Raw genomic sequence first — 27,887 nt, 5'->3', positions numbered from 1 at the left:
TAACTAAGGATTCGAGGGTGGGGCTTGGATCTGACCTTACATGAGAATAAGCAAATGGTTCAGTGCAGCGAGGCTGTGCATTAAAAGCAGATATTATGTTTTTAAAGTGCATTGTTCCACTAGCTGGATATGTATAAAAGGTTCTGTATTTTTTTTTTTTCTTTTATGGGGAAAGCAATTTTGTTGGTGGCTGCTGCTGAAATAGTAACTAGGCTTCCTTATTCTCTGAATTGATGGCGCAGGATGGGTGAAGGGAACCTTTTTTGGTAGTTTACTTAATGTTCAGGTATGTATTAGGTAAGGGTGTGAGAGCAGAAATATTTGCTTTTAGTTAATGAACAAAAGGGAGCGTTAAAGCTTTACTTTAGCCAAAGGAAAGAGAAAATACTAGCCCAGCCGGAAGGACTGCAGTAAATACCCAAGGGGCTCTCTTCCTTCATGAACACAGCAGGTTGTCCCTGATAGACTACTCCCTCCTCTCTTTTGGAAAGAGACATTCTAGGGTTGATGAAAGCAGCCTTTGTCTGTGTTGCAAGCCCTTTCCAAGCAGGGGAGTGGTTCGCCACATGTATCATTGCGCTGTCTAATGGAAAGCTGTTTCCTTATCATATATAGGTAAGTACATCATGTAGATAGATGCTTAATTTCATGGTCTGGGGTTATTTTTTGGGGTGGGAGGTGGTGGAGGACCTGGATGATTTTTTTTTTTTTTAAGTTTGATTGTTTTTTTTAATCATTCTTTTATCTTTATGGGCTTGATGATAAATGTTGTTTGCATCTCTTCCTCTTGCGATGAGACAGTTTTTAATTCTGTGGTTTACTATGTATGGACAAATTGGGATTCCAGATCTTATTGCACTGTGGTGTGTCCCTTCTCCTGACATCCTAGAGGTAGAAAGAACATCTTTTATGGTGTAGTCTGGTTTATTTTCTTTTTCCCCCAGAGCATCCTAAAATTGGCAAGTTTGTGTATTCTTTTTTTGTGTGCTATAACAATCTGAAATGACAGATGCAATTCAATTTTGAAAGAGCTTCCTTTGGGTACTAAGTAATTTATATGTGTGCTTTTTTTCTTGACCTTGTGAGGTGGTTCTGATTTCTGTTGGCCCTCGTAAGGAGCTGGGCTGCTCTGAATTTACACTTTGCTGGTCCAGACTCCAAACCGTGCATATTGACTCTTTAGCTGTTGTAAGTGTAGTAGGCTGGCTGGATATTGAGGGAAAGGGTATTCTGGGGTTTCAATAAGCAAATCAAAGCTCAAACCACATTCAGGTGTTCAAGGAAGAAAATCTGACTAGCGTGTGACTAAGGTCAGTCTGTAGGGCTCATTATATCTGTCACAAAGAATAGTGTCCCTCAGATTGTGCATTGTGTATCCTGCTCATTTGTATGAAGATCTATTTTTGCTGCTGCTGCGGAGCCATATATGTTTGCAAATAAACTGCAGAAAGAATGTCCCCAGTAGGAATGGCAGTAGAACTTTTTTTTAAAGTTTTCATTTCAACTCATCTGAAGTATGTATCTCATTCTCCTGAGATTGGTCCCGTGTTCTGAAGATGCTCACTTGCAGGTGTTCTTCTGGAGAAGTAACTCTCCTGCAGATGTGTAAATCTGTAAATGTGAAATTTGTGTTATTTACGAATGCTCTTGACACAGTGCCACATGGCAGGCTCATAAGCAAACCAGGGAAATGTGGTCTGGATGAAATTACTGAAGGGCAGGTGCACAATGGGTACAAGACCATGCTCAGAGTCGTCATTAAAGGCTTGCTGTCAAACGCATGGCCCCGTAGGGCTCTGTACGGAGTTGAGTCCTAGTCAGTATTTTCATTAAGTACGTGAATAATGGAGTGGAGAATCTGCTTTTAAAGCTGTGGCTGCCACTAATCTGGGAGGGGTTGCTTGTGCTTGGCAGACAGGGTTAGAATTCAAAACCGCATTGGCAAATTAGAGAATTGCTCTGAATTCAGCAAGATGGAGTTCAATGAGACACGGGCAAAGCACGCCTTGAACCTCCGTACTTGGGGCATCCCTGATCCGGTATTGACCCTGGCAGGGGGAGGGGGAAGAGGCTCTGCTGCTCCCCCTCGACCCCCAGATGTGGGAACAGCAGTGAAGCGATGGGCTTCTCTTGATACTTTCCCTGCTGCTCCAGGAGTGCGGAGCCATGTGTGCCCCTGGGAGCGGGGTGCCAGGTAAGCACCTTACTCCCATCCCTCTCTCACCCAGATCTCCCTGGAAAATTCTTTGGTCAGGTACACCCTATTATCCAGGGTTGCTGGATTAAAGAGGTTCAAGTGTGCTGGTTGGACTCCCTGGTCTGGCACTTTTGGGACCTGACTGGTCCCGAACAAGGGAGTTTGCTGGACCAGGGAAGGTCCCTCCCCTTGTGGCAGTGCTGCCACTGGAATGGGGTTCCAGCCTGCCCCTTCTATTGCCTCATAGTGCCCCAGCCAGAGCTCTGCAATTGGCTCCACAGCTGGGACTAGAATTCTGTGGCTGAGGCGGAGGGATGGGGTCAGAGCTCCCTGGATGCCCCTGGGATTGGAGCTCTCCAGGTGGGGCCGTGGCTGCGGCCAGGCTAGGGCTCCCCAGCCGCTCATGTCAGGGAGCTCTGCTGGGGCCAGAACTCCATGCCATGCTGTCCATCACTCCCCCCCCCCCCCCCACACACACACACTGGGCTCTTGGCTGAGTCGCTGGTGGCCCTTACTCTACGCCGCCAGACCTCCCTCTTTCTGAGCTCTGTGGTCCAGGAACATCCGTGTTCCATACCAGACCAGGGAGACCTGGTTAAAGGAAGGTAGAATCTGTACTCCACTTAGGAAGGGAACATCAAATATGTAATTACAAAATGGAGAGTAACTGGTTAGGCACTGTACTGCTGAAAAGGATCTGAGGGTTATAGCAGATCACAAATTGAGTGAGTCAGCAATGTGATGTGGTTGCAAAACAGGCAAGTATCATTCTGGGATGTATTAACAAGAGTGTTTTATGTACGACATGGGAGGTAACTGTCCTGCTTTGCTTGGCTCGATGAGGCCTCAGCTGGAGTACTGTGTCCGGTTCTTGGCACCACACTTGAGGAAAGATGTGTACAAACTGGAGAGACCCCAAAGGAGACTGATAAAAGGCTTAGCAAATATGACCTGTGATGAAAGTTTAAAAAACCCCAACAACAAACAACCTGGGCATATTTAGTCTTGGGGGAGGAGGGAGGGGAAGACCGAGATAGGACCTGATAAGGCTTCAAATATCAAGGGCTGTTAAAAGACAGTAATCAGTTGTTCATGGCCACTGAAGGTAGGAAAATAAGTAAGTGGGTTAATCTGATTTAGGGCGATTTAGGTTAAATATCAGAAAAACTTTCTAACAGGGTTCTAGAGTCATTTTGCAAAGCAGGTTGTGGAATTCCCTGTCATTAGAGATTAAGAATAGGCTAAGCAAACATCTTTGGGGTGGTGTAGGAATGTTTGGTCTTTCCTCAGCATAAGTGGCTGGATGAGATGACCTATGACTGTCTTTTTCCTCTTGATACACGTTACGGGAAGGGGGATGCAGTTTTTTCAATAGATGTACAGCGTTTGCCTAACGGAAGGAGCTGTGTAAGAACTAATTAAGGTTTGGATTCTGTTCCTTAAACATGGGATTATGTTCAGGGGTCTTAGAAGATGACTAACTTCTGTGAAAGGCAGCAGCAAAGTTGGGTTATGTGCAGGGGGTTGAGCATAGAATGCTGTAGTCCAGAAAAGGCTAGGATCTCAAGGACAGCGATGGCTCCATGCTTGCAACATACCAGGGTGGAAGAACCACAGGCAGTGGAGACGGCAGTTGTCCAGAATCTGAAATGGTATGCTGAAAAAACTGCCTTTCTGGCTGAAAGTGTGGTGGAAATTGAATCAGGAGAAGGTGCGGGGGCAAACTCTTGGGGCCAGCAGGCACCACCCGTGTACAGAAATAGCCAGTTGCCTTTGTAGAAAAGCCTCTGTTATGGTGGCATAGGTGATCTGGTAGATTCATCTTCAACAGCTCATTGCTACAGGATCTATTTACAGGTTCTTCTCGTTATGGATCCTACACAGATCAATGGTTGGGAAGAGAAGAGGCTCCTTATTACATTGTGGTACCTGTCCTTGCCAAGAATGAATGTAAATAAGCAACCATATTTTATGCCTAACATCTGTTGCCTTAACACACCACATTCTCTGCCGTTCCTCATAGAGATGGACCTGTGGTAATATTTTCAAAAAGCTCTTAAGTCATGACTTTGAAAATTTGACCCCTAGACTAACAAGCCGCTCAGATTTTTAATGACGCAACAACATCAGTCACTACTGACCAGTTTACCACACATCTCATTTTGAAACTGGAGGTACACAATCAGCAGCAGCAGAGGTCTCCCCCTCACCCAAAGCCAATACAATACAGTACTGTGTTAAATGAAAACTACTAAAAACATTAAGGGACAACAGCATTTTTCTTCTGTGTGGTAAAGTTTCAAAGCTGTATTGAGTCAATTTTCAGCTGTACATTTTTGAAAGAATAACCATAATGGTTTTTTTCAGCGTTACAAACAACTTCTATGCCCAAGGTCTCGGTAGATCTGAGACCAAGTCCATGCTACAGCCAAAGGTTAGCTTAAGGTACGCAATTCCATCTATGTAAAAAACCGTAGCTGGAGTGGTTGTACTTTAAGCCAAGCTTCAGCACTGACCTCACAGTAGGATGTCGACGGGAGAAATGCTCCTGTTGACTTCCCTTATTCCTTGCATCGTTGATGGCAGGGGACCCTGAGCGCTTGATTTATCAGGTCTTTACTAGACCTGCTAAATTGAACTCTGGAAGATTGATCGCTGCAGCGTCGGTCTTCCAGGAAGTGACAATGTGGCCTGAGCTGCTACTGCAAAATTTTTGGATTTGATCAGAAAATTTTATTTGAGAACATTTGATCTCTCCTCTCCCTTCCTGCAAGACTTTCTGTTGAATCATATTGGTGCTTTCAGAGTCCATTTGGTTAAACATCCTATGTTTATAAATATTTCTGGGGATTGGTCAGGTAATCTGGGGATTAGGTCTTTTTGAAGCACCTGAAAGAAAATAGTATCTTTTTACATTTTAGTATGTGGAATAAAAATGATTTACATATTGGCAAAAAGAATTTTGTTTGCTTCTCCCATTCTTTTTGTTTTGGAATTATTAATCATTTCAGTATTAAACTTTGAAAAGATTGTGTTAAGGTAGGGTAAACAGCAACATGTTTTCTACTACTTTCTTTGAACTACGAAAGGGTGGTGGTGGTGGTCTCCTGGGATACGTCTAGACTACAAGTATCAGAGGGGTAGCCGTGTTAGTCTGAATCTGCAAAAGCGACGAGGAGTCCTGTGGCACCTTATAGACTAACTGAAGTGTAGGAGCATAAGCTTTCGTGGGCAAAGACCCACTTCGTCAGATGCAACTGTCAGGTACTGTCGACAAAGCGTGTCTAGACTACATCCAGTTCTGTCGACAAAGCAAGGCGCTTTGTCGACATGACGGTGTAGACGCAAAAGACAGTGTAGATGCAATAACGCCTTCTGTCGACAGAACTCTGTCGACAAAAGGCGTTATTCCTTGCAGAATGAGGTTTGCAGCCGTTGACAGAACTCAGCGGCAGTGTAGACACAGGTATAGTTTTGTCGATAAAAGTCCACTTTTGTCGACAAAACCCTGTAGTCTAGACACACCCCTGGGTAAATGCATCAGTCTTTCGCTGCTGGGGAGTTGGATTTGTGTTTTGGTGGGTTTGCCCTAATGAGTATCTGGAAATATTGCACAGCTTTGGTACAACGTTGTCAGGTTCTGTTGGAGAGGCACAGGGCTTGTAATAGCAACAGCTGCTAAAAGTCAACACAGTACCAGGGCTATGTACCAGCAGCTTCTTGTTTTTAGAATCTCATTGCTCTAGAAAAAGTGGCATATCTGCTAATAAATATGCCAAGAGACTGGTTGTGCTCTTAGGTTGCATGTTGCTGTAAGATGCCAAGTTACTCCACTCTTGAGTCTCTTGTGGAGTTGCTGTGGTTTCATTGTAGCTTGAGAGTAACCACTTCTGAGCCTCTTTAGTAAATAACAGCTGGGAGAGATTGTTTGGGTAACACTATCAGTACTGTTACTTTGCTGGTGAAATATGATCTCTTTTGCAGCTCAGAGCCATTTCTTTCAGTTACCATGATTAATAGTATTAAAGGAAGTGTTTATTACCAAACTTTCTAATGTTTTCATATGGAAATTGTGCTAATATTAGAAAAATTAAAATATCTCCACCATGATCTGGAAGTTATCTGAGGAAAAAGTTGTTGGAGGACAGGACATTTTATTAAATCTACCAAAAAGCCAACAGCTGTTCCTCTAGGATATTCAAAGTTGTAGTCAGACACTGGCAAAACAGCATGATTAGCGGGTGTGGTTTCAGCTGAGACAGTATTTGGGTCATCTAGCAATGCAATATACTTGTTGTCAGGGCCGTTCCCCACTCTGGCACTCTGAGAGCAGAAGGCGGGGGCCCACAAAGACTTTAAATATACCTTGCCACTACAGACACTGGTTACAAAAACTTCCCCCAGAATCACAATCCACAGATTTTGGGGGAGTGTCACTGCTATCAAGTGATTTTTATTCCTAAAACCGGGGCAAACACTTGAACCTACCCCCATGGTACCCCAAGGTCAAATCATCACCTTAAAGTGATGTTTATTACAAAACAAAAGATATGCTTGATAAAGCATACGGAGTTGCTAGAAGTTACAGAGCAACTAAGGGAAACAAATTAAAAACACAGAGAATATCTGGGAACAATACTTAGGTGGTAAATGGGGAGGGGAGGCATAGATTCACACAGAGCAGTTCAAACCAAACCACAAAAAAAAAAAAACCCCACAACCCTGATTGTGACTAGATTCACTTTTTTTTCCTTTTATTACTCACAATCTTCACTTTGTTCAGTCCACTTCCATGCCCTGAATTCCTTGGAGGCATGGTAGTCCTGTCTGGGTTGAAATCATTCAATGTCCTTTAACTCTCACACACAAAGAAAACCGATAAGGTACCTTATACAATTCAATTTCCAGCACTCTTTTTCGATTGGTTCTCCTGGCCCCCTGGCCAACACCTTTACTAGCTATCTCAGTTTAACCCCTTAGACACCAGGTGATGGTTAACACTCTGCCTGTCCAATACGATTGTATTTTGCTGCTTTGACTTTTTGTTAAAAAAAGATAAGCATAAAATCCAAATTAATCAGCTGTTTTGAGTTACTTTTAAACGTTGACCCACTGTTGTTTCTCTGCCTTCCTTACCCTGCCTTTTTTTCTGAATTTTAATCTGATTTAAATGTTTATATCCATTATTTTTTAAGCTTAAAATCAAAGGGGCTAGCAGTGAAAGTGCTGGTATAACCATTATTATACTCTTTGTCTAATAAAAACCTTGCACTGCTGTATGAAAATAAAACCCTTGACCATTTTCCTACATAATCTAAAGACTGGCTGATGTGTTATGGGTAGACTGGCTAAAACAAATATATCGTCAGTATTTCTCTTCCTCCATTCTGGTTAATGGTATCCAGGAATCATTTATGTGCAAATAATGATTTCTGAGAATTTGTGGTCTCGCTATTGTCATGCATGCAGAAATTGGGAGATTGGCTTAAATCATGAGATTTTAAAATATAACACGTTAGATTTATTTTATTGCCTTGTGTATTTTGAGCCCTTAAGGCAGGAATGGGCAACCTAGGCTAATGAGTAGGCCGCATGTATGGCCCTCCTTCATCTCAGTGGGCCGCAAGTTTGCCGTAACCAAAAAGGTTTCCCTTTTTATGATAGCTTTTCTAACTGCACTCGTGTGTGTAGAATTTGTGTGCTGTGCTGAATGAACCGTAGCAGCGCTTTGATTGGATGCAGAGGGTGCGCATGGCTCTCAGTCAGTGTTGTGTGCAATCAGAATACACCTTGCTTCACATGCCCTTGCTTTATGGCTATGTCTAGACTGCTGAGAAAAGTCGGAAAAAGATACGTAAACTGCAACTTGCGTATCTCTTTCTGCTTTTTTTTCCGAAAGAGGCTTTTCCAAAACTTGGCCCATCTACACTGGGCCAATTTGCAGAAAAAAGTCCTCTTTTGTAACATCCCTTATTCCTTTCACAGATATGCCAAAAGAACAGACCTGCTTTTTTGGAAACTGTTCCGAAAGAGTGGGTGCGTTTCTTGGACTCGGCAGAGGTTTTCCGGGATCTCTGCAGTCAAAATATAGCCTCTGTGTGTGTTGCTTTAGTAATATGGGTAGGGAAAATAAAGTTTACTGTCAAACAATGGAATGTGGCAACAGTTTAGCACCCCGCTGTGCCGCATGTGGCCTGTGGGCCTCAAGTTGCCCACCACTGTCTCAAGGCTTACATTTTCAATTATTTTCTGGGCAGCCTTGTGAGCTAACATAAATACATGATTTCTTAATGAAAGAAATGTTTTCATGTACTTGCCTATCTCCGTGTGTTGGAGATTTAAGAAAAACAGAGTATTTTGTAGGGATGCTAAAATGCATTTTAGGTAAGCGTGTAATTGCTGAAAAGTGATTATACATGACGATACATTGGCTCCCACCTGTCCCTCCTCCCCCCCACCATCAGAGGCAGCAGCATGGGAAATGAGGGAGCATGTGCGTAACCGTGTACACATTTACACTTTCACATCCATAGTATTTTAAGGGGTTAGCAACACTGTCAGGTCACTGTCTGTGACATCCTTCTGTAGGTGATTGTTGTGGAAATGACTGATAAGGAAGAAAACCAAGGAACAGGTGAACTTGCTTCAGATCACAATATTTGGAGACATTAGGGACATTTAAGACATAATGTTCTAGTTTGTAACAGAAGAACATGTACTATAAAGAATGATTGGAAGAAAGTACAGAACATGTACCATGGGCAAATTTGTTTCTAAATACTCTTTTCAGAGTGTTTTGTGAGCTGTCAGTGTGTTTTCTATTAGAGGTAGCCGTGTTAGTCTGAATCTGCAAAAACGGCGAGGAGTCCTGTGGCACCTTATAGACTTAGTGTGTTTTCTGTAACAGATAACTTTGCCAACTTAAATCTTATTTATTAATAGAAGAAAACTACATGTAGATTTATGGCCCATCTCTTGTCCTTGCCACCAGTATCTGACTAATAAGCTTCATATTTGTAGAAAGATGTTTATTTGCAAAATTAGATTTACAAAGATCCATTGTTAATCTGCTTTATAAATATTAGTTTACTTTGTCTGTAATCTGACATTGTAAACAGATCTAATTAAGGAAGGAAAAGCTTTCAAATGCTCTAGAGAACCCATTCTTTTGCCAATGGCAGCTGTTGCTCCTATTTTTATGGGGATTCTGAACTTAATTCCAGCTTTATTTGCCTGTTTATGTGATTGCTGTAATGTTGTCCAAGTTAGATGCCCAGAGTTGTAGAAGAAAAAGCTTGCCCAAAGCCATCTTGTTTCCTTGAATGTTGCAAACAAACTGTTCCAGAATCTAGATAGTTTAGCACACAGTTTTGGTTCTTGGCATCTGATAGAATGGTCATGTAGAGCATGGCTCGTTATGCACGGGGAAAACCTGTAGCAGGTGACATTTGGTTATTGTCCTGCAATGTTCCCCAAACTATTGCAGTGAGTGGTAATTCGAGAGACGATGTCCAATGAAAGGGTTGCTATCAGTAGGTCGTTAGTGGTATTGGGAGCAATGATTTCAGAAATACAGGCAGTCCCCGGGTTACATGGATCCGACTTACATCGGATCCCTACTTACAAACGGGGTGAGGCAACCCTGCACTAGCTGCTTCCCCCCCAGCAAACCAGGGAGACGCAGAACAGCTTTTTTCAGCAGACACCTCAGCTTGAGAATAAAGGACTGAGGGAAGTGAGGTGTGGGAGAATAAAACTGAGCTCTGGAGAAATGTTTGGCTAGAGTTTCCCCTACAATATGTACCAGTTCTGACTTACATACAAATTCAACTTAAGAACAAACCTACAGTCCCTATCTTGTACATAACCCGGGGACTGCCTGTAATCCCAATACCTTTGGATCATCTTCCTAAGAATATAATTGATCTTGTTTGTCACTACTTTAAACAGCGTAATCATGTCTAATCTGGACAAAACCCACTTCTAACACCTTTAGTTAATGTAACACCAAAACGTGTTTCAAAATTGCAGGTCAACTGGTGCTCTTAGCAAAGACAAGTGAACACACAAGAGAATTACTGACTGAACAACTGAACTCTAGTTTATGTAGGTAGTGGGGAAGATGCCCGTTTGGGAAGGGGAGATAAGTATTTTGGGCAAACAGGGTAGAAGAGACATTACTAAAATTTCTAGTAGGCTACCTTTTATTAGGAGATGGCTTTGGAAAAGCAAAGTTCTTTAATTCTCTAGGGTAAAGTATATAGGAGTTTTAGGTCAGTCACTATTACAAGGAAAGATCTTGTTTGTTAAATATGAGTCAACAATGTGACACTTGCAAAAAAAAAAAACCAAACCCGATTCTGGGCTGCATGAACAGGAGTGTTGTGAGCAAGGCACGAGACATCATTCTGCTGCTCTGCTCTGCACTGATCAAACCCAAATTGGAGTATCTTGTCCAGTTCTGGGCACTGCATTTCAAGAAAGATGTGGAAAAATTGAAGAGGGTCCAGAGAAGAGTAACAAAAATGATTAAAGGTCTAGAAAACATGATCTAGGAGGGAAGACTGAAAGAATTGGGCTTGTTTAGTTTGGAAAGAGAAGACTGAGGGTACATGATAGCGGTCTTTAACTACCTAAAAGGGTGTCCCAAGGGGGAGGGAGAACAATTGTTGTTCTTGACTTCTGATGCTAGGACAAGAAGAAGCAATGGGCAAGGGAGGTTTAGGTTGGACATCAGGAAAAACTTCCTAACTGCAGGGTGGTGAAGCACTGGAATAAATTGCTTCCGGAGGTTGTGGAATCTCCATCATTGGCTATCTTTAAGAGCAGTTTGGACAGGCATCTATGTGGGATGATCTAGTTCTAGATGGTGCTTGGTCCTGGTGTGAAGGCAGGGGTAACCTCTCGAGGGCCCTTCCAGTTCTAGCATACTGTATTTCTGTGAAATATTTAACAGTTCTAAGGATTTTGGTTAAATTGTGGTGGTGTAACTTGCATCACCACCAGATCACATTGTTAGAACTCTAGTCAATATACTGATTTAATATTGTCAGTGGTTCCGATAAAGAAATAGATTCTTAATGTTTCTGTTGCATTGCTCTGCAAGGGTCCTGATATGACACCCTTGTAATAGTAAAAAGGTATTCTTGTTGTACTATACAGGTCAAGTTTTAAAGAATTTCTATAGCATTCTGTCACAAAGACAACTGATTTAAGAACTGCTTTTATGCTCTGATTCTCTTCCAAGTTCTTCCTGGGTCCTCATTTAGTAGATACAATACTACTTCACCATTCATTGGTCATAACAGTCCAGTCAATGTACTGTCAGGCAGCTGAGACTTCCAAAACCCAGAATTGTGGGGGGAGCAAGGATTTACTTTATATAAAGTGCTTAAGAGCCTTAGATGAAAAACCTATAGATGTGCAGGGTATTGCTATTTTATAAATAGACTTTTTACATGTTCGGAAAGGGTTATTAGCCAGTTTATTTTGACAAGGCTCTCTCTCTCACAATACTGGTTTATGTAGTGAAAATACTTGGATAAATACACAAGGCTTAGAGATTATGTGATTGCTTGCATTGCTGAGGCAGATAGATACTAAATGCATTTAATTATATGGTAATATCTTCCAATGCTGTATGATTTATCCTTTAATATTACAAGGAGTGAAATACTGGAATAATCTGGGGTGCCTAAGTGAGTGCTCTGAAGTCCTTATTGCCATTTCATTGCACGGGATTGTAAATCGGATGGAAATGGATAGTGCTTTTATATGTCTTTGTGCATTACATGGGCTTTTGTCACTGCATTAAAGAGAATAAAGCAAGTTCTTTGTGGCCAAGCGAAGATGGCCAGTATTCTAGAGGCATCTCCTGGCAAAGAACAATAGTTCATGTACAGATGAATGCAGGGCCTTCAGCAGTGAGTTTCTTAGTTTATTGTTCAGTGGCCAAAATGAGGCTAGTTGTACAATGTTGCAGTTTCTGGAAGTGAACCGGAGTTGGGTTAACATGCTGTTACTTTTCTGTGTTTTATTAAAGAGATTTTATACTTCTGTTGGGTTAGTGCTCTTCAGTTTATTTAGTGTCTGCTTTTAGTGATTGTTCAGTCAGGTTTTCTTTCTCCGGTTTGACGCTAAAGTCATAAAGGGAGTCGAGTAGAAAAACTGAGGAGGAGGAGGAGAAGGAGATTTTTATGGTGCTCCTGATGGAACTTCCGCTCCTCTGCTTATTATGTGAAACTTTATGGATTTTCCATATATTCTTGGAGGCATGGAGCAGCAGCTTACTGAGAGCAAAACTACATTGGTTAGCTCTATTCCATTTTGTGCTTTGTTGTTTTTGCCTTCTCCAGTATCGATTGCGTCCCCTCAGATTACCATAGCACTATCCTTTTGCAAGATCTCACAGTAGGAGGGTTCCCCATTCTTTCTTCTCCCAAGCTAGATATTTGGGAATTAGAAACCTGAAGTTCCCATTTAACTCAGGATTCCCTATGCTCTTTGATGGATTTTACTTCTAATTTATCTCTGGACTACAACCCTGAGCAGGGTTGCCAACCCACGAACTTCATTTACGGACAAAACGGGAAAATGTACGGACAGACATTTTTTTATGGACATAATTTTTATACTATATTAAGATGACATAATTGGCCAAAAGTGAAAAGTAATCATTGTCATTCGTACATCACAAGAACAATATGCTATTTAACTCACTTTCATTTAGTTAATCATGGTCCTGGAAGTTTTCCATTTTGTGATCGTACATCCGAACACTGACACTGTTAACCATAGCTGAAGTAATTGTCCCAGATCCATTTCTGACCGTTATTAGTCCTTCAATAATTGCTGTTTTTTGAAATTTTATTGCACTTTTACAAAATTTACAGACATCTACATTTTTTTATGGCCTTTATGGACATGTCCAATTTTAGCTAATATTTTATGGACTGTCTTTAAATTTACTGATGGTTGCCAATCCTGACCCTGAGGCTATGTCCACACTGCCTGTTTTTTGCAGAAGAGGATATGCAAATGGAACACTCATTTGCGTATCTTCTTCCAATTCCTCAAAAATCCCTTATTCCTCAAAAATCGAGGTTTACAGGATCTTGTGAAAAAGGGTTTTTTTCTGACAAATGGACACGTCTACATGGGACTTTTTAGCAGCAAAACCTCTTCGCCCCCCCCAATCAGAAGATATGCAAATGAGTGCTTCATTTGCATATCCTCTTTGGTAAAAAACCCCACAGTGTAGACATAGCCTGAGAGATGAGGGTATAGATGAAAGGATACAAATTAGACTTTAATTAGGGATGCAAATGGTTAACTGGTATGCCTAATCCTTAATGGGTGAGGGTTACCGGTCCCAGTTAACGGGTAGGGGCTGGAGCAGCTCCCCACCTGCCCCAGTCAAGGGGGCAGGGGACCCATTGCAGGTAGGCTGTCCATAGTAAGGTTTCCCTCTTCTCTCCCCCCCCCCCCCCCCAATTGCAGGTTACATGCAGGCTGCCCAGGAGCAGGGCCGGCTCCCAGGGAGGCTTTTCTGCGGGCTCTGCAATATAAAGCTTGTTTCTGCTTTATACTGCAGAGCCTGTAGCACAGGGGTGGGGAATCTTAGGCACAGAGGCCAGGTGTGGCCCCTGGCTTGCCTGGATCCAGCCCCCGAGGCTCAGAATTGGGGAGCCCACAGGGCTGGAGCACACAAAATCTATTCGCCCCCACCCTCCAGCTCTGGTGTGTGAGGGGAATGTGGGGAGGGTCTTTCTCCAGTGGGGAGCTTCTCACTTGTGTGCAGCCCCTGACTGATTTTTCTGTGGGTCAGCAGCCCCCAACCCAAAACAGGTTCTCTGCCCCTGCTGTAGTGTGTGCAACCACTAAGATTTTTAGCGGTCATGCAGTTACATTTTTAAACAACTTTTTACATCCCTAATTTTAATAGTGTTTTGTAGACTTCTCCTCCAAAGCAGCATGTGGAATTACTTTCCCTTAGACCTCAATAACTGTTACGGACACGTGACCATGTTTACCTTAGCACCCGGAGGGTAGCAGTATTCTTGTAATGTCCCTTCCATTTTAAACCATGGCAGTGATATTTCTCCAAATCCATGATTGTTTCCAACTCTTGATGCTATTTCCAGAGCACCTGCTTTCCCTGCAGCAGAAACACAAATGATTCACAACAGGGATAAGTAAACTTTCTTAGCTTTCTGGTGATTATCAGTAATGACTCCTCTGACTTTTTAAATCTTGACATGTATCGCTGTTTCAGTATGTCCAGCCACCTCACTGGCTGCACAGAGGTATTTTTTAAACGGTTAATGATTAAAGTTGTAAATAAAGCGTCTGTTTAGGAGGAAGGAGCTGCAATTACTTGCTATCCCATGAGCTCACAGCATCTGTTTCTCAATTCTTGCCATTAGGACTGATATTATTACACTGTGGCTTAGCTAGTAGGCCACTGATTATATGGGTTGTGGGGGGATTTTTTTGAGCCCAGATGACAAGAAGCAAAACTTGAAGAGATTTGAGAGACTTCCCCTATCTCCAAATATAACGAGAGCTTGATACGCCATTGTACTCCCCCGTGCTTGCAGTTAACATGCATTTTAATTAATAGCTATCACTCCCCTCCTCTCTCAGGAGGAATCCTGTTGGCTAACCATTCCCTGAGAACATAGGGCTGTCATGGAAATGCTGAAGCAACTTCCTGTCATCCTGTATTAAACTACTTATATAACAACTGAAGCTGTGGACACAGCGTAAATGCAAGGATTGTCGTTCTGACCCCATTGAAGGCCATGACAAAACTCCTTTTGGCTACAAAAGATCTAAGCTTTTGCCAAAGGCTTTTTGTTGTAGTAGGTAATAAATTAAACCCAATAAATAAGGCAAGAAACGAGGTTTTTCTCTCCTGCAGAAATGTCTGTAAAATAGCAAACATGTGTGAGTATATAACAAATAATTCTGGATTCTCACTCGGCTTGCTTGGCTGTATTTTGAAAACGTAGCAGAAATAGTGTACTCTCAACCAGTCTGGCTTATGTTTAAAAAGTATCTACATTCGGGATGTTGGAGTATAACCAAATAACAGGGTGGGGAATCTTTTTTGGGTTGGCGGCTGATGATCCACAGAAAAATCAGTTGGGGGCTGCACACAAGTGATACGCAAAACCCCCCAAACAAACCCTCACTGACATGGCCCTGACTGAGAAGGCGAAAGACCCTCCCCACGTTCCCCTCTCACACCAGAGCCTGGGAGGGATCAGGCTAGTAGATTTTGTGTGCTCCATCCCTGTGGGGGGCTGGAGTGCCGGCGTGGGCTCCCCAATGCTGGGGGGAGCCCCGAGCCTCGGGGGCTGGATCCAGGCAAGCTGAGGGCTGCATCTAGCCCCCGGGCCTTAGGTTCCCCACCCCTGCACTGATGCAGTTTATTGATTAATGGTCTCGGTTCCACTCAGCCAGCTCCTGGCTTCGCTGCGGCAGGGCAGTGAAGCTGCCTTCTCTATAGCTGGGTAGGCAGGGGCTGGCGGCCCTAATCCAGGTGATGTTTTGCTGCAGGCTCTGCAGTATGAAGCTAAGCTAGCTACAAGATTTATACTTCAGAGCCCTCAGTGTGGGTAATTGTGTAACCATTGAGATTTTCATGGGTTACACGGTAACCCTGTTACACAGTTTTTAACATCCCTAAGATAGATAGCGTACCCTATAAAGTGAGCTATCTTTCTGTGTCATAATGAATCAAAGAACCCTAGGGTTAGAATGGACTGCTAACCTAGCCCTCTGCTGAGATGCAGGATTTTTAGCGTCTAACTGGCCTAGACAAATAGCTACCGGCCTCTTTTTGAAATCCAGTGAAGGTGCTTTTGTGACTTCCCAAACAGTTGGTTCCTTTGTCCTACTGTTCTTACAGTTAGAACGATTTTCCTGAGTTTTAATCTTAATCTGCTATGATATAGATTGAACAGATTGGTGCTGTCCTCTGCAGTAAAAGAACAACACAAGAGGCTTGCATTTCAGCAACTCTCCCTGCCTGAAAATGTAATTCTGAAAGGGTTTATTTGTGAGCTTTTTTCTGTGATTTATGAGGCTTAAAACAAATATGCAGGTTGCATGTTTGCTCTGAGGAGGAGGCATACAAGAATAATGTTGTAGGTGTGGCTTATGGCTAAATCTTTCTTCGTTTTAATTTTTAATGACTGCTTTCTTGACAGGTTTCGTGTTAACCATTTTGGCTGATTTCTCTGAAATCTTCGGTTTTGCGTCTTTAGAAAAGCATAATGCGTATTTGAGCGGTTCCATGGAATCCATATGACTCTCATCAGCAGGAGGGAAGTTCTTTGTGATACCTCGGTTGATAGCTGACTAAGCACTCGGAATATTTCTTCATTCCGTACATGCCTAACAATAGATTTAAACAAACCAACCCTGTAATTATGAAGGCCCATCCTTTTGGTGAGGGAGCCATCTGCAGGCACAACTAAGAATTACTTAGAGCTCCGGATACTCCATCATAATTATTAAATATTTTTGCACCATCCACACTTAAGCAGTTTAATAGAGGGAAAAATATTGTCTTCCCCACGCACTGATACATCAGTGCAAAGAGGCTCTCTCACCCACTTGGCCAGTAGCCACTCTGTTTGTGGCCTTCACATAATGAATGCCTGCCAAGTAGAATACGTGGTGTCTGTCTGGGCTCGGTGTCTTTATGCTTTAGTACTACATGGGGCATCCGGTGTTGTGGGAGCAGTGATGGCTACAAAGTACAGTCAGTGCAAATGATGCTTCTTGTCAAACACAGCTAACCATGTCTTGATCAATGTAAAATCTCTTCTGTTTTTGTTAAGGAAAAGCGTCTTCACTCAAGCCGGAGAAAGCAACTCCCTTGGTGCTGAAACCAGTAGTTTTGACGTCATCTACTCAGGTACATTTTGTGTTACAGTACTCCACAACGTGTGGCTAAAAACTGCTGTGCCTCTCTTCGGTTTCTTTAGCCTACGGACCCTGATGTTCAAAAACTGAGTAGCTGGTTAATCACTCCTCCAACTGGCTTGAGGAGGGGAATAGCAATACACTTAGAATCCAATCCGAAAGACGGCCGGCACATGTAAGAGTTGTCCCAGGTGTGTCAAATATTGTTCGAATGTTCTGATTTTGTTCTGTCCCCTGTAAAGGTTCTGGGGCTCAGTGGAAAGGCACTAGGGGATATCTGGCAGAGTGGAGCTGGGGAGGAGAGGACGGTATGTGTGACATCAGGGAGTGCCAGCTCTCTTTAGGGGTTGTCCACCTGCTGCCCTTATCCATATGCTCCGTATGAGACTTTTCTTGCTGTGAACTTAAAATAGTTGTGTTTACAGCTGGTGGTTGCAGCACATTCTTATGTTGCAGAAAGCGGTATCTATCCCACAGGGTAATTTTTCACCACTGGGTACAGAGATTTAGTTGAACAGCTGTCTTTTGTGCTATTGGCAGTTAAATGCTAAATCTTCAGGCATTGTGCTTGAGCTGCACCCTGAAATGCTGAAGCAGCCATTTGCTGTCTGGATGCTGCATTTTGTAGGATGTGTCAGGCTGCGACTGCACTTCAGGCATCTTTTAATAGGAGAATTGTAACAAGCCTTTCTAGCTTTGGCATAATAGTATGAGTGTGATAGCTCATGGGTCTCCTAGCTAACGCCAAGCCGAATTTAGCACGGAAAGGATGACTGATTGAACGGTGTACCGTTTTGATCACGTCTGCAGATTGTGTCCAGAACAGTGTGTAGAGGCTTGGTGAAGGGCACCGTGCACAAACAACCCCTTCGTGTGAAATGGTACGAAAAGGCCCAGTTCTGTCTCTGGGTGGCTCCCTGGCCCTGAATGCTCACAACATTGTTGTAAAGCCCAGGAACATTGCTGTCTGGGGTTTATAGACGGGAATGGAGTCATAAAAAGGCTCACTGACTTTCCCAAGGTCACACAGAAGAATCTGTGGTAGAGCAGGAAATCAAAACAAGGTTTCCCAGATCCCAAGTTAGTGCCCTACCCAGACCTGCCAACAGCACTTCTGGGCCTCAGGACAAAACAATCAGTCCTTCTCTCCCTCCCTTGGCCAGAGCCGCGAGCCTCCCCCCCTCCCCTGAGAAACCCTGAGCGCTTCCTCCTTGAGAGAGAGGCCCCTCTGGCCGGCTTCAGCCCCATCCCCCACCTGCCTGGAGGACCCCTGCATCTGCTACAGCCGCGCCTCCCCTCCCTTCCCCAGAGCCAGCCTAACGGTATTTGCTACTTATGGGGTAGATTGTAAGTGGCTTTGAGGAGACAAAGCAAGAGCAACTTGGGTCTGGGGGAGAGAGGGCAGGGATGGCTGGGGCTGGCCTGGGGCTCCTTTGGTGGGGAGAGCGCTCTGGGGGCTTCTCCAGGCAGGGGGGCCTAGGTTAGCCCGTGACTTCTCTCCTGAGGGGAGGCTCTGGGGGCTTCTCTGGGAGTGGGAGGCTTATGGCTCTGGCTGAAGAGGGCGCAGGGAGAGTCTCCTGGCTCTGGCCCCGATGAATGGGTTTGGGTGGAAGGAGTGGAACCACGGGCTCGCCTCCCCAAAGGGGGGCTCCACCTACTGTCCATGCCTGGACTCTTTAAAGGCCCCAGAGGCGCTCCTGGCTGCCACTGCCATCAGTGCCCTTTTAAACTGCCGTTGCTCCCCCCACCCTGGGCCCGTCGGCACACCTGCCTGACCCTTCCCTTCCTCATGCTGAAGAAAATGAAAAGTGATGCTTCATAAAATCGTAATGCTTTCCCAGATCTGACTGCTTGCTTGTTGGCCATCGGGCCTGTCCCCAAGAGACAGTGCGGGATTGTGGGCCCCTTCTCGTGCTTTGGACAGTCTAGTGTTAATAGGTGTGTTTATGGGGTGAGTTCTTTGGCAGACTTTTCAAAGGCTATTGGATCATACTGTTCAGATTACATTCCCATTCGGCCGAAATTTTCCATTTTAGTTTGCACCCATTCGAGACCCTGATGTGTTATGTTCCTAAAATCCTCTTCCCTCCTTGATGTTCACATGTTCCGTTTGCCTTCCACACAGTTTGTTTCATTGCTTAGCTGCGCCGGGGATAGTTTGTAGTAGAGATGTTTAAAGACTGGGTAATTGTGTAACTGCTGAAAAGCTCAAATCTTAAAAGCCGGCGCCTGCCTGCCAGCCCAGCTCCTGGGGAGCCAGCTGTTGCCCCGATGCAGCTATTCCGATCATTACACAGCCTCGGGCTACTGATACAGAGGTAGCAGTGCGGGGTGGCAGCCGGCTCCCCAGGAGCTGTGCAGGAGGTTGTGTATAACTGTGGACAGTAACAGCTAAGCCCAGGCTTGTCGGTTATCTGTTTACATGGTTATACTTTCTAGCTTTTATTTCTCCCTCAGAAACCAATCTGTCCAGTCTCTGGTTGCTTTTTGTTGGGAAATGCAGGGAAGACTGTTATGCTTAAAGAACTGCACGGGATCTTTTTCAGGGGGATAAGGCAAAGCCCCACATTTATTGGTAATACATGTATCCATCAACACTGTACCATACGCTTATGACATATTACGCTCATGCACACACATGTGCCCATTCCGCCTTGTTGTTACCAGCTGGTTGCTCCCCCTAACTTCACTGGCCAGATGAGTTAGATAGGGAAGGAAGAAGCCAGCCTTTTGCTGATCTGGATCATGCTCCAATGTTGACAAGATCCAGGGTCCCCAGCAAGGCACCTTACATGTATAGTAGCTTCCCTCTCATGTAGATCTATTAGTCCTCTTTAACTGTTAGTCATTTGTGGCGCCTTCTTCTAGGTGGTGTCCTCAATGCTGCCACATTCATCTTGAAAGAGATTTTGAATTTGCCTCCAAAGAAGGTGCTTGCTTCTGACTCCCAAGGCCGTCAGTATGTCTGATCTTTCTCTGTGTGTCCACCTAACTGGTCTTATTATCTGTGGATTTGGTCCTATTTCCGTCTTCAATTGTTGCAGCTGTTTGGAGGTACCACCTTCCATGCCTCATTCATTCAACAGGGCAATCAAGTAAAGGGGAGAGATCTATTCTACTTCTACTATTCTACTTCTAATACCAAGACTTTTTCTTTACCTTAATTATTCTTAGGGACTATGACATTAAACCAAGATTTACTACACATTTTCTATATAAAAAGGCTTAATACAAAGTTACATGAAAATGCTTAATCCAGAGATTTATCTACATGTTTTCAATTACAGTAGTAAATACTTGATTTGCCTTCCTTGATGTGCGTACTCTTGTGACGAGCCAGGCCGGTTTGGGCATAGCTGAGGGCGTCCGCTCAGGGTGAATTGCTCAAATTTGAGGCTCCTTACAGCCCCCAGACTGGAGACCTTCCCAGACAGGCCACACACCAGTCCCACAGAGCGCTCCAGATGCCTGCCTGAAGCCTCATGAGCAAAACCCCTCCGACACCCTAGCCATATTCGTGCCCCAGATGGCCCCAGGCCTCATACGCAGGTGAGGGGTCTTAGAACCCAATCCCACCTACCCTGAACAAGTTCTGTCCGGTTCCAAGAAACCAGCCACATTCCTGGTCAATTTACCCTCTGGACCTTACCCACAAATCACGCTGAGCCAATCCTTTAGAATCTAACATCTAAAGGTTTACTTCTACAATAAAGAAAAGCATGAGAGCAAGGCTGTTAAAGGATAGTACGTTACATGCATCTCCCAGTTCTCGATGCAGGCTCTAGCAGAGATGTTACAGCTGCTGGCTTAAAAGTCCTTGTTGCACATCCTAGGATCAGGATGGGTCCACAGTTCTTTCCGGCTCTTCGATCCCTGCACTGCTGCATCTGGGATGAAGTGCTGAGCTGAGTACCAAGATGGAGTCAGCCACATGGCCTATTTATCCCTCCTTCCTGGTCTCTTCTTGGCTACAGCAGGTCACCTGGCCCATGGCCTGTCCCTGTGTTCCCTGCTGGTAGCTCCTAGGTATGAGTCACCACTCTTGAGGTGTGTCCTTGGCCTATAGAGGGCTATTGTTCCAGAGCTTTGCTCATTAGCATGTCCATAGGCTGAGCTGCTTTGCCCATAGTTCAACCACATATAGAGAAACATTTGGTATCCACACAATATATGCTTATAACTTCACATACCAACATTATCCAATCACATGAATAGCATATATGGAATCAGAAGAAAGTAGGCTTCTATTTGACACCTCACATGGCCCCAAAAGTGGCACATAGGGGGGCCAACACCCCCCCATGGGTGCAGCAGTGTTCTGGCTGCTCCCCTCAAAATCCAGTAACATGACAACTCTTCAAATGTTTCTGTACTAGAAAACTTACTTTTAGACTTGCTTGCTTGGGTCCTTCAGGGAAGAGAGCTGACCGGGTGTGGGGGGACTCAGTATAGGGGGCAGGGGACTGGGTGGGTTGGGGGGCACAGGCCGCGGGGGTGCAAGATTCAGGGAAAGGGTTATGGGGCTCAGGCCAATGGATTCTCAGGGAGGGGGCTGGAAAGTTTGAGGGTGGCTGTGGCAGCATGGCGGTTACCCCTCCTCCCCCCAAATCCTGCACTCCCATCCGCAGCAAGATGAGCCTCTGCAGCCAGTAGAACAGAGAGGGTTTATTGCTTCTCCAGGATACAGCACAGACGTGATGTGGTTACAGGAGTCAGGGCCAGACAGTCGTAGACCCCTTGGGGTAGGGTTCCACCTGCCCCTTAACTCCCAGTACTCAGCTTAATCTTCTCTCCATGTTTTTCCAGCAAAGACTGCCCTTCTCCAAGCCACACCCTTCCTTTGCTCAGACCCCTTCCCTCATCAGGTGAGGACCTGCTGGGCCATGGACTAAGTGACATGAGGACCCTCAGGGCGACTCCGCACTGGGCAGTGCTTACAGATTCAAGCCAGTAGGGGTCGCCCACACAGCAACCAGTGAATGCTAACCAGAGTGGGCCTAGGGACACATGAGTAAACAGCCACCCCAAGTACATCACAGTGGCTCACTAGGGCCTCCCGCAGTGGCAAGGACAGCATTGCAACTGCCAGTCCCCTTCCCCCTGGCTCCTCCAGGGAGGCCATGGCAGCGGGGCCATCCGGCACCAGGCAGAGGTTTGGGGGCAGAGGGGCCACTTATCCATGGCCAGGAATATGGAGAGCTCTGACCCCAGCTAGCCACTCTCTCTCTGATGCAGTCGTCCCACTATGGTCACTCTGCAGTCTGACTTGTTCCCTGCACTTGCTGGTACCCAGTGGTCACTGTGGAGCATAGGTGCCCCTGCTTTCAGCGCCTCCCCCCCCTTCCACGTTATGGAAAACAGACGATTCCAGGCACAACCAAATCCCGACCTTTCTTCAGTTCAGGATGCGAGGAAGCTGCCTACCACGTTTCGTGGTCCTTGTTCTCATCTTTTAGGAGGGAGAGAGAGAGAGACTGACTCTCTCTAATTTATTTATATATATGATTAGAAGACTTACCTGGCATTCCCTGGGTTGGGGACCATGCACCCTTCCCTCTGGCTTATCCCTGTGGCCACCCCAGGGTGGGAGAGGAGCTGCACTCCCTGCCCACTACCTTCTCCCCAGAGGGGCTGCGCTGCTGACCAGCGACTGCTCACTGGGGCGCATGCTACCTCCTGCAGTTATTCATGAGTATCTGTCCCTGCTCTCTCACCTCTCCCTTCCCCTGTGATGTGAAACATTCACATTCCACTCTCATCCTCGTATCCTAGCACAGACAAGCCACGACCATGCTTACCTTACGATCAGAGGTAGCTGCATACCGAATTTGGGGGTCCTAACTCTTACTGTTCAAGAGAAGTTCTTGTACACATGGATTCAGGTACACAGATGGCTATGTCTAAAATATATCGTAAGAAGAGGGCAGATGGCTCCTTCAGAGCCACTTTTGTCAAGCAATGATTGTTTTTCCTTCCTTGGATCATAAAATAGTGATATGGGGACTTAAAATCCTGTTTGGTTTATTAAATAAAACTGAACCACCTTGCAGGTGATTCCTCTCTAGACTGGTCCCGTGCACTCAGGTGACTCGTCCTCAGACTGTCTTTCTTCCAAACTCCGTTCTCATGGGACAGAAAGCAAACAAACTAGAAATCAAGGGATTTGGAGAAGAGATGCTTTCACAAAACAGCTTGCTAGTTTCGACTTGTCCTCTTCCAGTACTTTCAAGAGAGCAATGCCTTTGGGGTGCTGGTCCCCCATGTCACTGGTAATAGATTCTGGCTAAAGAATTTGAGCTGCCACAAGAGGGCAGTGTGTCCCTTAGCCTTGTGCTTTGCAGCATACAGAAAAGCTGTTTAGTTATAACTGGCCAAGGACTGATTCTGCTAGTGATTTGAGAGAGATCCTTGTCCCCGGATATGTTAGCAGGTTTTCACTTGCTAAAATGAGGCCCAAGTGATGGTTGTACCAACTAAGCGTGGCTAGAGCTGTCCATGTTTGTATGACTGACAGTGCCCCAGGTTTCTCCAAATGGTAGCAGAAGTGGAGTAACACTTCCTGTTGCTGTGTATTAACCAAAATGGCCCCCTAGCCTGCTTCACTGAAAGGGTAGAGTGTAAATCAACACACGTTCTTTTGTTTGTTCATCGTCGTTATCTCGCCTCCCCCATTACTCTGCTGTTCACCTCGGGTACGTCTGCACTGTGGCACTATTTGGGTATAGTTCCAGTATCTCGAAATAGTGTTTTCCACGTCTTGACAGCGCGCCCGTTATCTCAAAATGTAATCGAAACCTCGTTCCACGAGGATTAAAAGACATGTTGGAATAGCAGTCTGTTTCAAAATTTGGCGCTGTGTAGACAGTGCCAAATTTCATAATAGACTATCTTAAAATAAGTTTGAAATAAGGTATGCAGTTTGCATAGCTCAAATTGCGTAGCTTATTTCGAGCTAGTGCCGCAGTGTAGACGCACCCCTAGTGTGCTGAACTGAATTTGGTGGACAGAAAATGTATCCTAAGCAGCATTCAGATAGCTGGCAGAGTGTGCCCTCCAGTGGACCAGAATGAAATGCTGGCTTGAGTCACAGCATAATGCAAACTGAAAAATGTAATGAAAACATTTGTGGATTAATTTTCTGTTGTTCACTGCATGTTGCATTGGGCTCGACTAATCTGGCCCACAGGCTAACATATTGCTAATTGGTAATCTCTTTAGTAGGTGCTAATTTTATAATTCCAGAGAGGAAATATGTTTCAACATGTAGAGACTGTCTATGTATATCCCTGCACACAGAAATACAAAGTTACGTGTTCACTAGAGTAGAGAGTTGTTTCGGGGGCTTAGACTCTTTCTTCAGCTTCGCTTCCTACCCCTGCTGTGTGGCATTTTTTCCCCTCTTGAATTAATTCCTGAAGTAGGGCACATGTTTGAAATGTCACTGCTAGATTTGGCTTCTATTTTCAGGATGCATTTAAGAGAGCCCTTTTGTTCCATTCAACTCTTCTAGATGAATAACCAGTGCTTTATCAATGGAATTCATTCAGAGGCCTCTGCGGAACCAGTATGTCTTTAAAATATAACTGTATTTATCTAGCAGCAAAAATTTTTTTAATTTTTAAAATTTCTGGTGATTCTTGTCTTCCTGTTGCTGACCTAGATCCAATAGAAATAATGTTGCCCTGTTCCAGTTATCACTGTTGCATCCGAAGTATCGTGTTTACCCAAGATTCATTAAGACTTTATTTTTCTAGCTTCTTTATTAATTGACCCTCTGAAATAGCTTGTCGACTTCAAAGCAGCCTCTAGAAGTTAGGGCACTTGTATAATATGAAAGTACATTGAAATGAAACCTCAGAAGCTCCTCTGAACATGAAACCTGTCCTGGGAGAAACGTGTAACTCTAAACAACACTGTTAACCTTGTTTCCATGTCTTTCCCTATTTGCTAAAGAGATTTTTCGACTTCTCAATCTCTCTTGTAATCCCTCAGTCCTATATACAAAACTGAATGTTAAATGTTGCTCTAATGATGGATGAAGGTCATCCCTGAAAGTACAACTTGGGAAGGGAGGGGCATGTTACTTTAATGGTTTGGCCTGGTTTGGGAGGCAAATCAGACTTCTTTGATTCCTGAATAATTTCATTATAGGAGCGTGTGCTTTATTCCATTTGGCCTAATATTGCCAGTCTTACTCTGGAGTGGTTACAGTTCATTGCACATGTTGGGCAAAACTAAAATTAAGCGACGCAATTTGAGCTACGTCAATTGTGTAGCTCAAGTTGAAATAGCTTAATTTGGCTTTTGGCGCTGTCTACACAGCAGGAAGTCGAAGGGAGAGCACTCTTCCTTCAACTTCCCTCCGCCCTCGTGAAATGAGGGTTACAGGAGTCGGACTAAGAAGTCCTCCAGCTCAACATTATTTTGAAATAACAGCTTGCAGTGTGGACATGTATTTTGGAATAAGTGCAGTTATTCTGAAGTAACACTTCAGTGTAGGCATAGCCTTGGAGAGACAATGGTTCACAGTCATGTTGGAAGGGCAAAACAAGTGGGATTGTGCAGGGATCAGTTTTGTAACCCATTCTGGTCAATATCTTCATTGATTAGTTAGATATGGCATAGAGAGGATGCTGATAAAGTTTGCAGATGATACGAAGCTGGGAGGGGTTGCAAGTGCTTTGGAGGTTAGGGTGATCATTCAAAATGATCTAGACAAACTAGAGAAATGGCCTGAGGTAAATAGGAGGAGATTCAAGAAGGACAAATCAGGGCTGGCCCGAGCCCTTTTGGCGCCCTGGGCCCGGGCGTGTGGCACCGCCCCTGGGCGCAGGGCACATGTGCAGGCCCACCCGTGGAGCGCGGGCCCCCCCCGCCCCCCCCCACCCCCACGAGCACGGGCCCACCCTCCAGGGCACACGGCATATGCGCGGGCCGGTCACGGTCGCTAGCACGCATCCCGGTGCCCACCCCCTGGGCACACAGTGCATGCCTGGCCCGGCTGAAGGGCGCTGCTGGCCGGCGCCACGGGGATGCGGGCGGGCTGGCACTACGGGAGCTGGGCGCGTGGCTCCTGATGGCAGCTGTAAGGGATGCCGCGTGCCCCTTACAGCTGCCATCAGGCGCCCTTCATTGGTTGACGCCCTGGGCACTGCCCGGCTTGCCCATGCCTCCGTCCAGAACTGGGACAAATGCGAAGTGCTCATGAGTTACACACATACAAAGTGGGAAGTGACTGTCTAGGAAGGAGTACTGCAGGAAGGGATCTAGGGGTCACCGTAGACAGCAAACTAAATATGAGTCAACAGTGCGGTGCTGTTACAAAAAAAGCAGAAAACATTCTGGGATGAATTAACGGGACAGATGTAACTAAGACGGAAGTAATTCTTCTGATCTACTCTGCACTGATTAGGCCTCTGCTGGAGTACTATGTCCAGTGCTTGGTGCCACATTTCAGGAAAGATGTGGGCAAATTGGAGAAGGTCTGGAGAAGAGTAACAAAAATGATTAAAGGTCTAGAAAACGTGACCTGTGAGGAAAATTGACAGAACCGGGTTTGTTTAGTCTGGAAAAGAGAAAACTGAGATGAGATATAACAGCTTTCAAGTATCTAAGAGGTTTCTACAAGGAGGAGGGAAAAAATATTTTCCTTAATCTCTGAGGACAGGACAAGAAGAAATGGGCTTAAATTGCAGCAAGGGAGGTTTAGGTTGGACATGGACGGTATTTGGTCCCGCCATGAGGGCAGGGGACTGGACTCGATGACCTCTCGAGGTCCCTTCCAGTCCTAGGATTCTATGATAACCACCCTGACAATTAGAAAGTAAAGCACTGGAATAAACTGCCTAGGGGAGGTTGTGGAATCTCCATCATAGGAGATTTTTGAGAGCAGATTCGACAAGCACCTGTCAGGGATCTAGATGGTCTTAGTCCTGTTGTGAGGGCAGGGGACTTGACTCAATGACCTCTTCCACTTCAAGTGTTCTCTGTTGAATATTTAGTACAAAGCATTGTATATCCAGCTTATGGGTACAGCTATATTAAAATATACCTTTCGGGTGGCAGTCACTAGATGAGAGAGAAAACCTGACCATTAATAATTAAAAATCACATGGTACTTTACAAATTGCTAACTTAATTGTCCCAATTAGGTTTCAACTTTGGCATTTACAGTGTACCTTTTTAAATTCTCTTCCTTTCCAGTTGTATACCCTTCTTCCTCCAGTTGCTCTCTGAAACTGTGGTAGGTCCGGGTGCAGTTTAAAAAATTTCCCAACTTTGAGAAGGCCGAGTGTCATGTGAAAAAATCCCTTTGATTGCAATGTAGTTATCTGACACAGGCATGGTTAGTTAATATTTTTAAATTGCTAAGAGCTCCTCCAGTGAAGCTGCAAGTACAAGAGATTTTGAAGTGTTTCTGGGCTGCTTTGAACACCTAAATAACATTTGTCCAAATTAAAAGTTCTTGGAAATACTTATTCTGCATAAAATTTTAATTTAAATCTCACCCATTATGGAGCAGACACTTTTTGCTTTGCTAATCAAAACCTAAATAGACTTAAATTTAAGTATTTAAAAACAAACTCCCAGCTTGGAACATGTGCCATATCCTTAGGTGAGTTGAACACTTTTTTCTGATGGAAATGCAGATGACTTTTGATTGAATCTATTTTGCCAAATTGTGGATTGTCTGACTGTTTTATATCCTAGGCATATTTTTAGGGTTTTTATCTTTTCCCCCACTACTCACTTT

At 44.6% G+C, this 27,887-nt stretch overlaps 1 protein-coding gene across 8 annotated transcripts in view; it reads left to right on the top strand.

Annotated features, from left to right (window-relative positions):
* The window catches only part of GNG7 (G protein subunit gamma 7), a 141,899-nt gene that overhangs the window by 10,472 nt on the left and 103,540 nt on the right, over positions 1–27,887 (top strand). For 6 of the 8 annotated variants that reach the window (XM_075902748.2, XM_075902746.2, XM_075902743.2 and 3 more), the window contains exon 2: positions 17,050–17,126. Coding sequence is in view for 2 of the 8 variants with exons in the window: in XM_089774919.1 (XP_089631045.1) it covers positions 20,096–20,188 (93 nt within the window). In the remaining 6 variants the exon portion in view is untranslated. Of the gene's footprint in view, positions 1–17,049; positions 17,127–20,002; positions 20,189–27,887 lie in introns of all 8 variants that reach the window. The other 2 variants (XM_089774919.1, XM_075902741.2) reach the window with 1 other exon arrangement.

Source organism: Pelodiscus sinensis, chromosome 32 (assembly GCF_052426305.1).
Source record: "Pelodiscus sinensis isolate ZL-2025 chromosome 32, ASM5242630v1, whole genome shotgun sequence".
Classification (NCBI taxonomy): Eukaryota; Metazoa; Chordata; order Testudines; family Trionychidae; genus Pelodiscus; species Pelodiscus sinensis.
The sequence above is the reverse complement of the archived record's forward strand: the minus strand, read 5'-3'. Positions and strand labels throughout refer to the sequence as shown.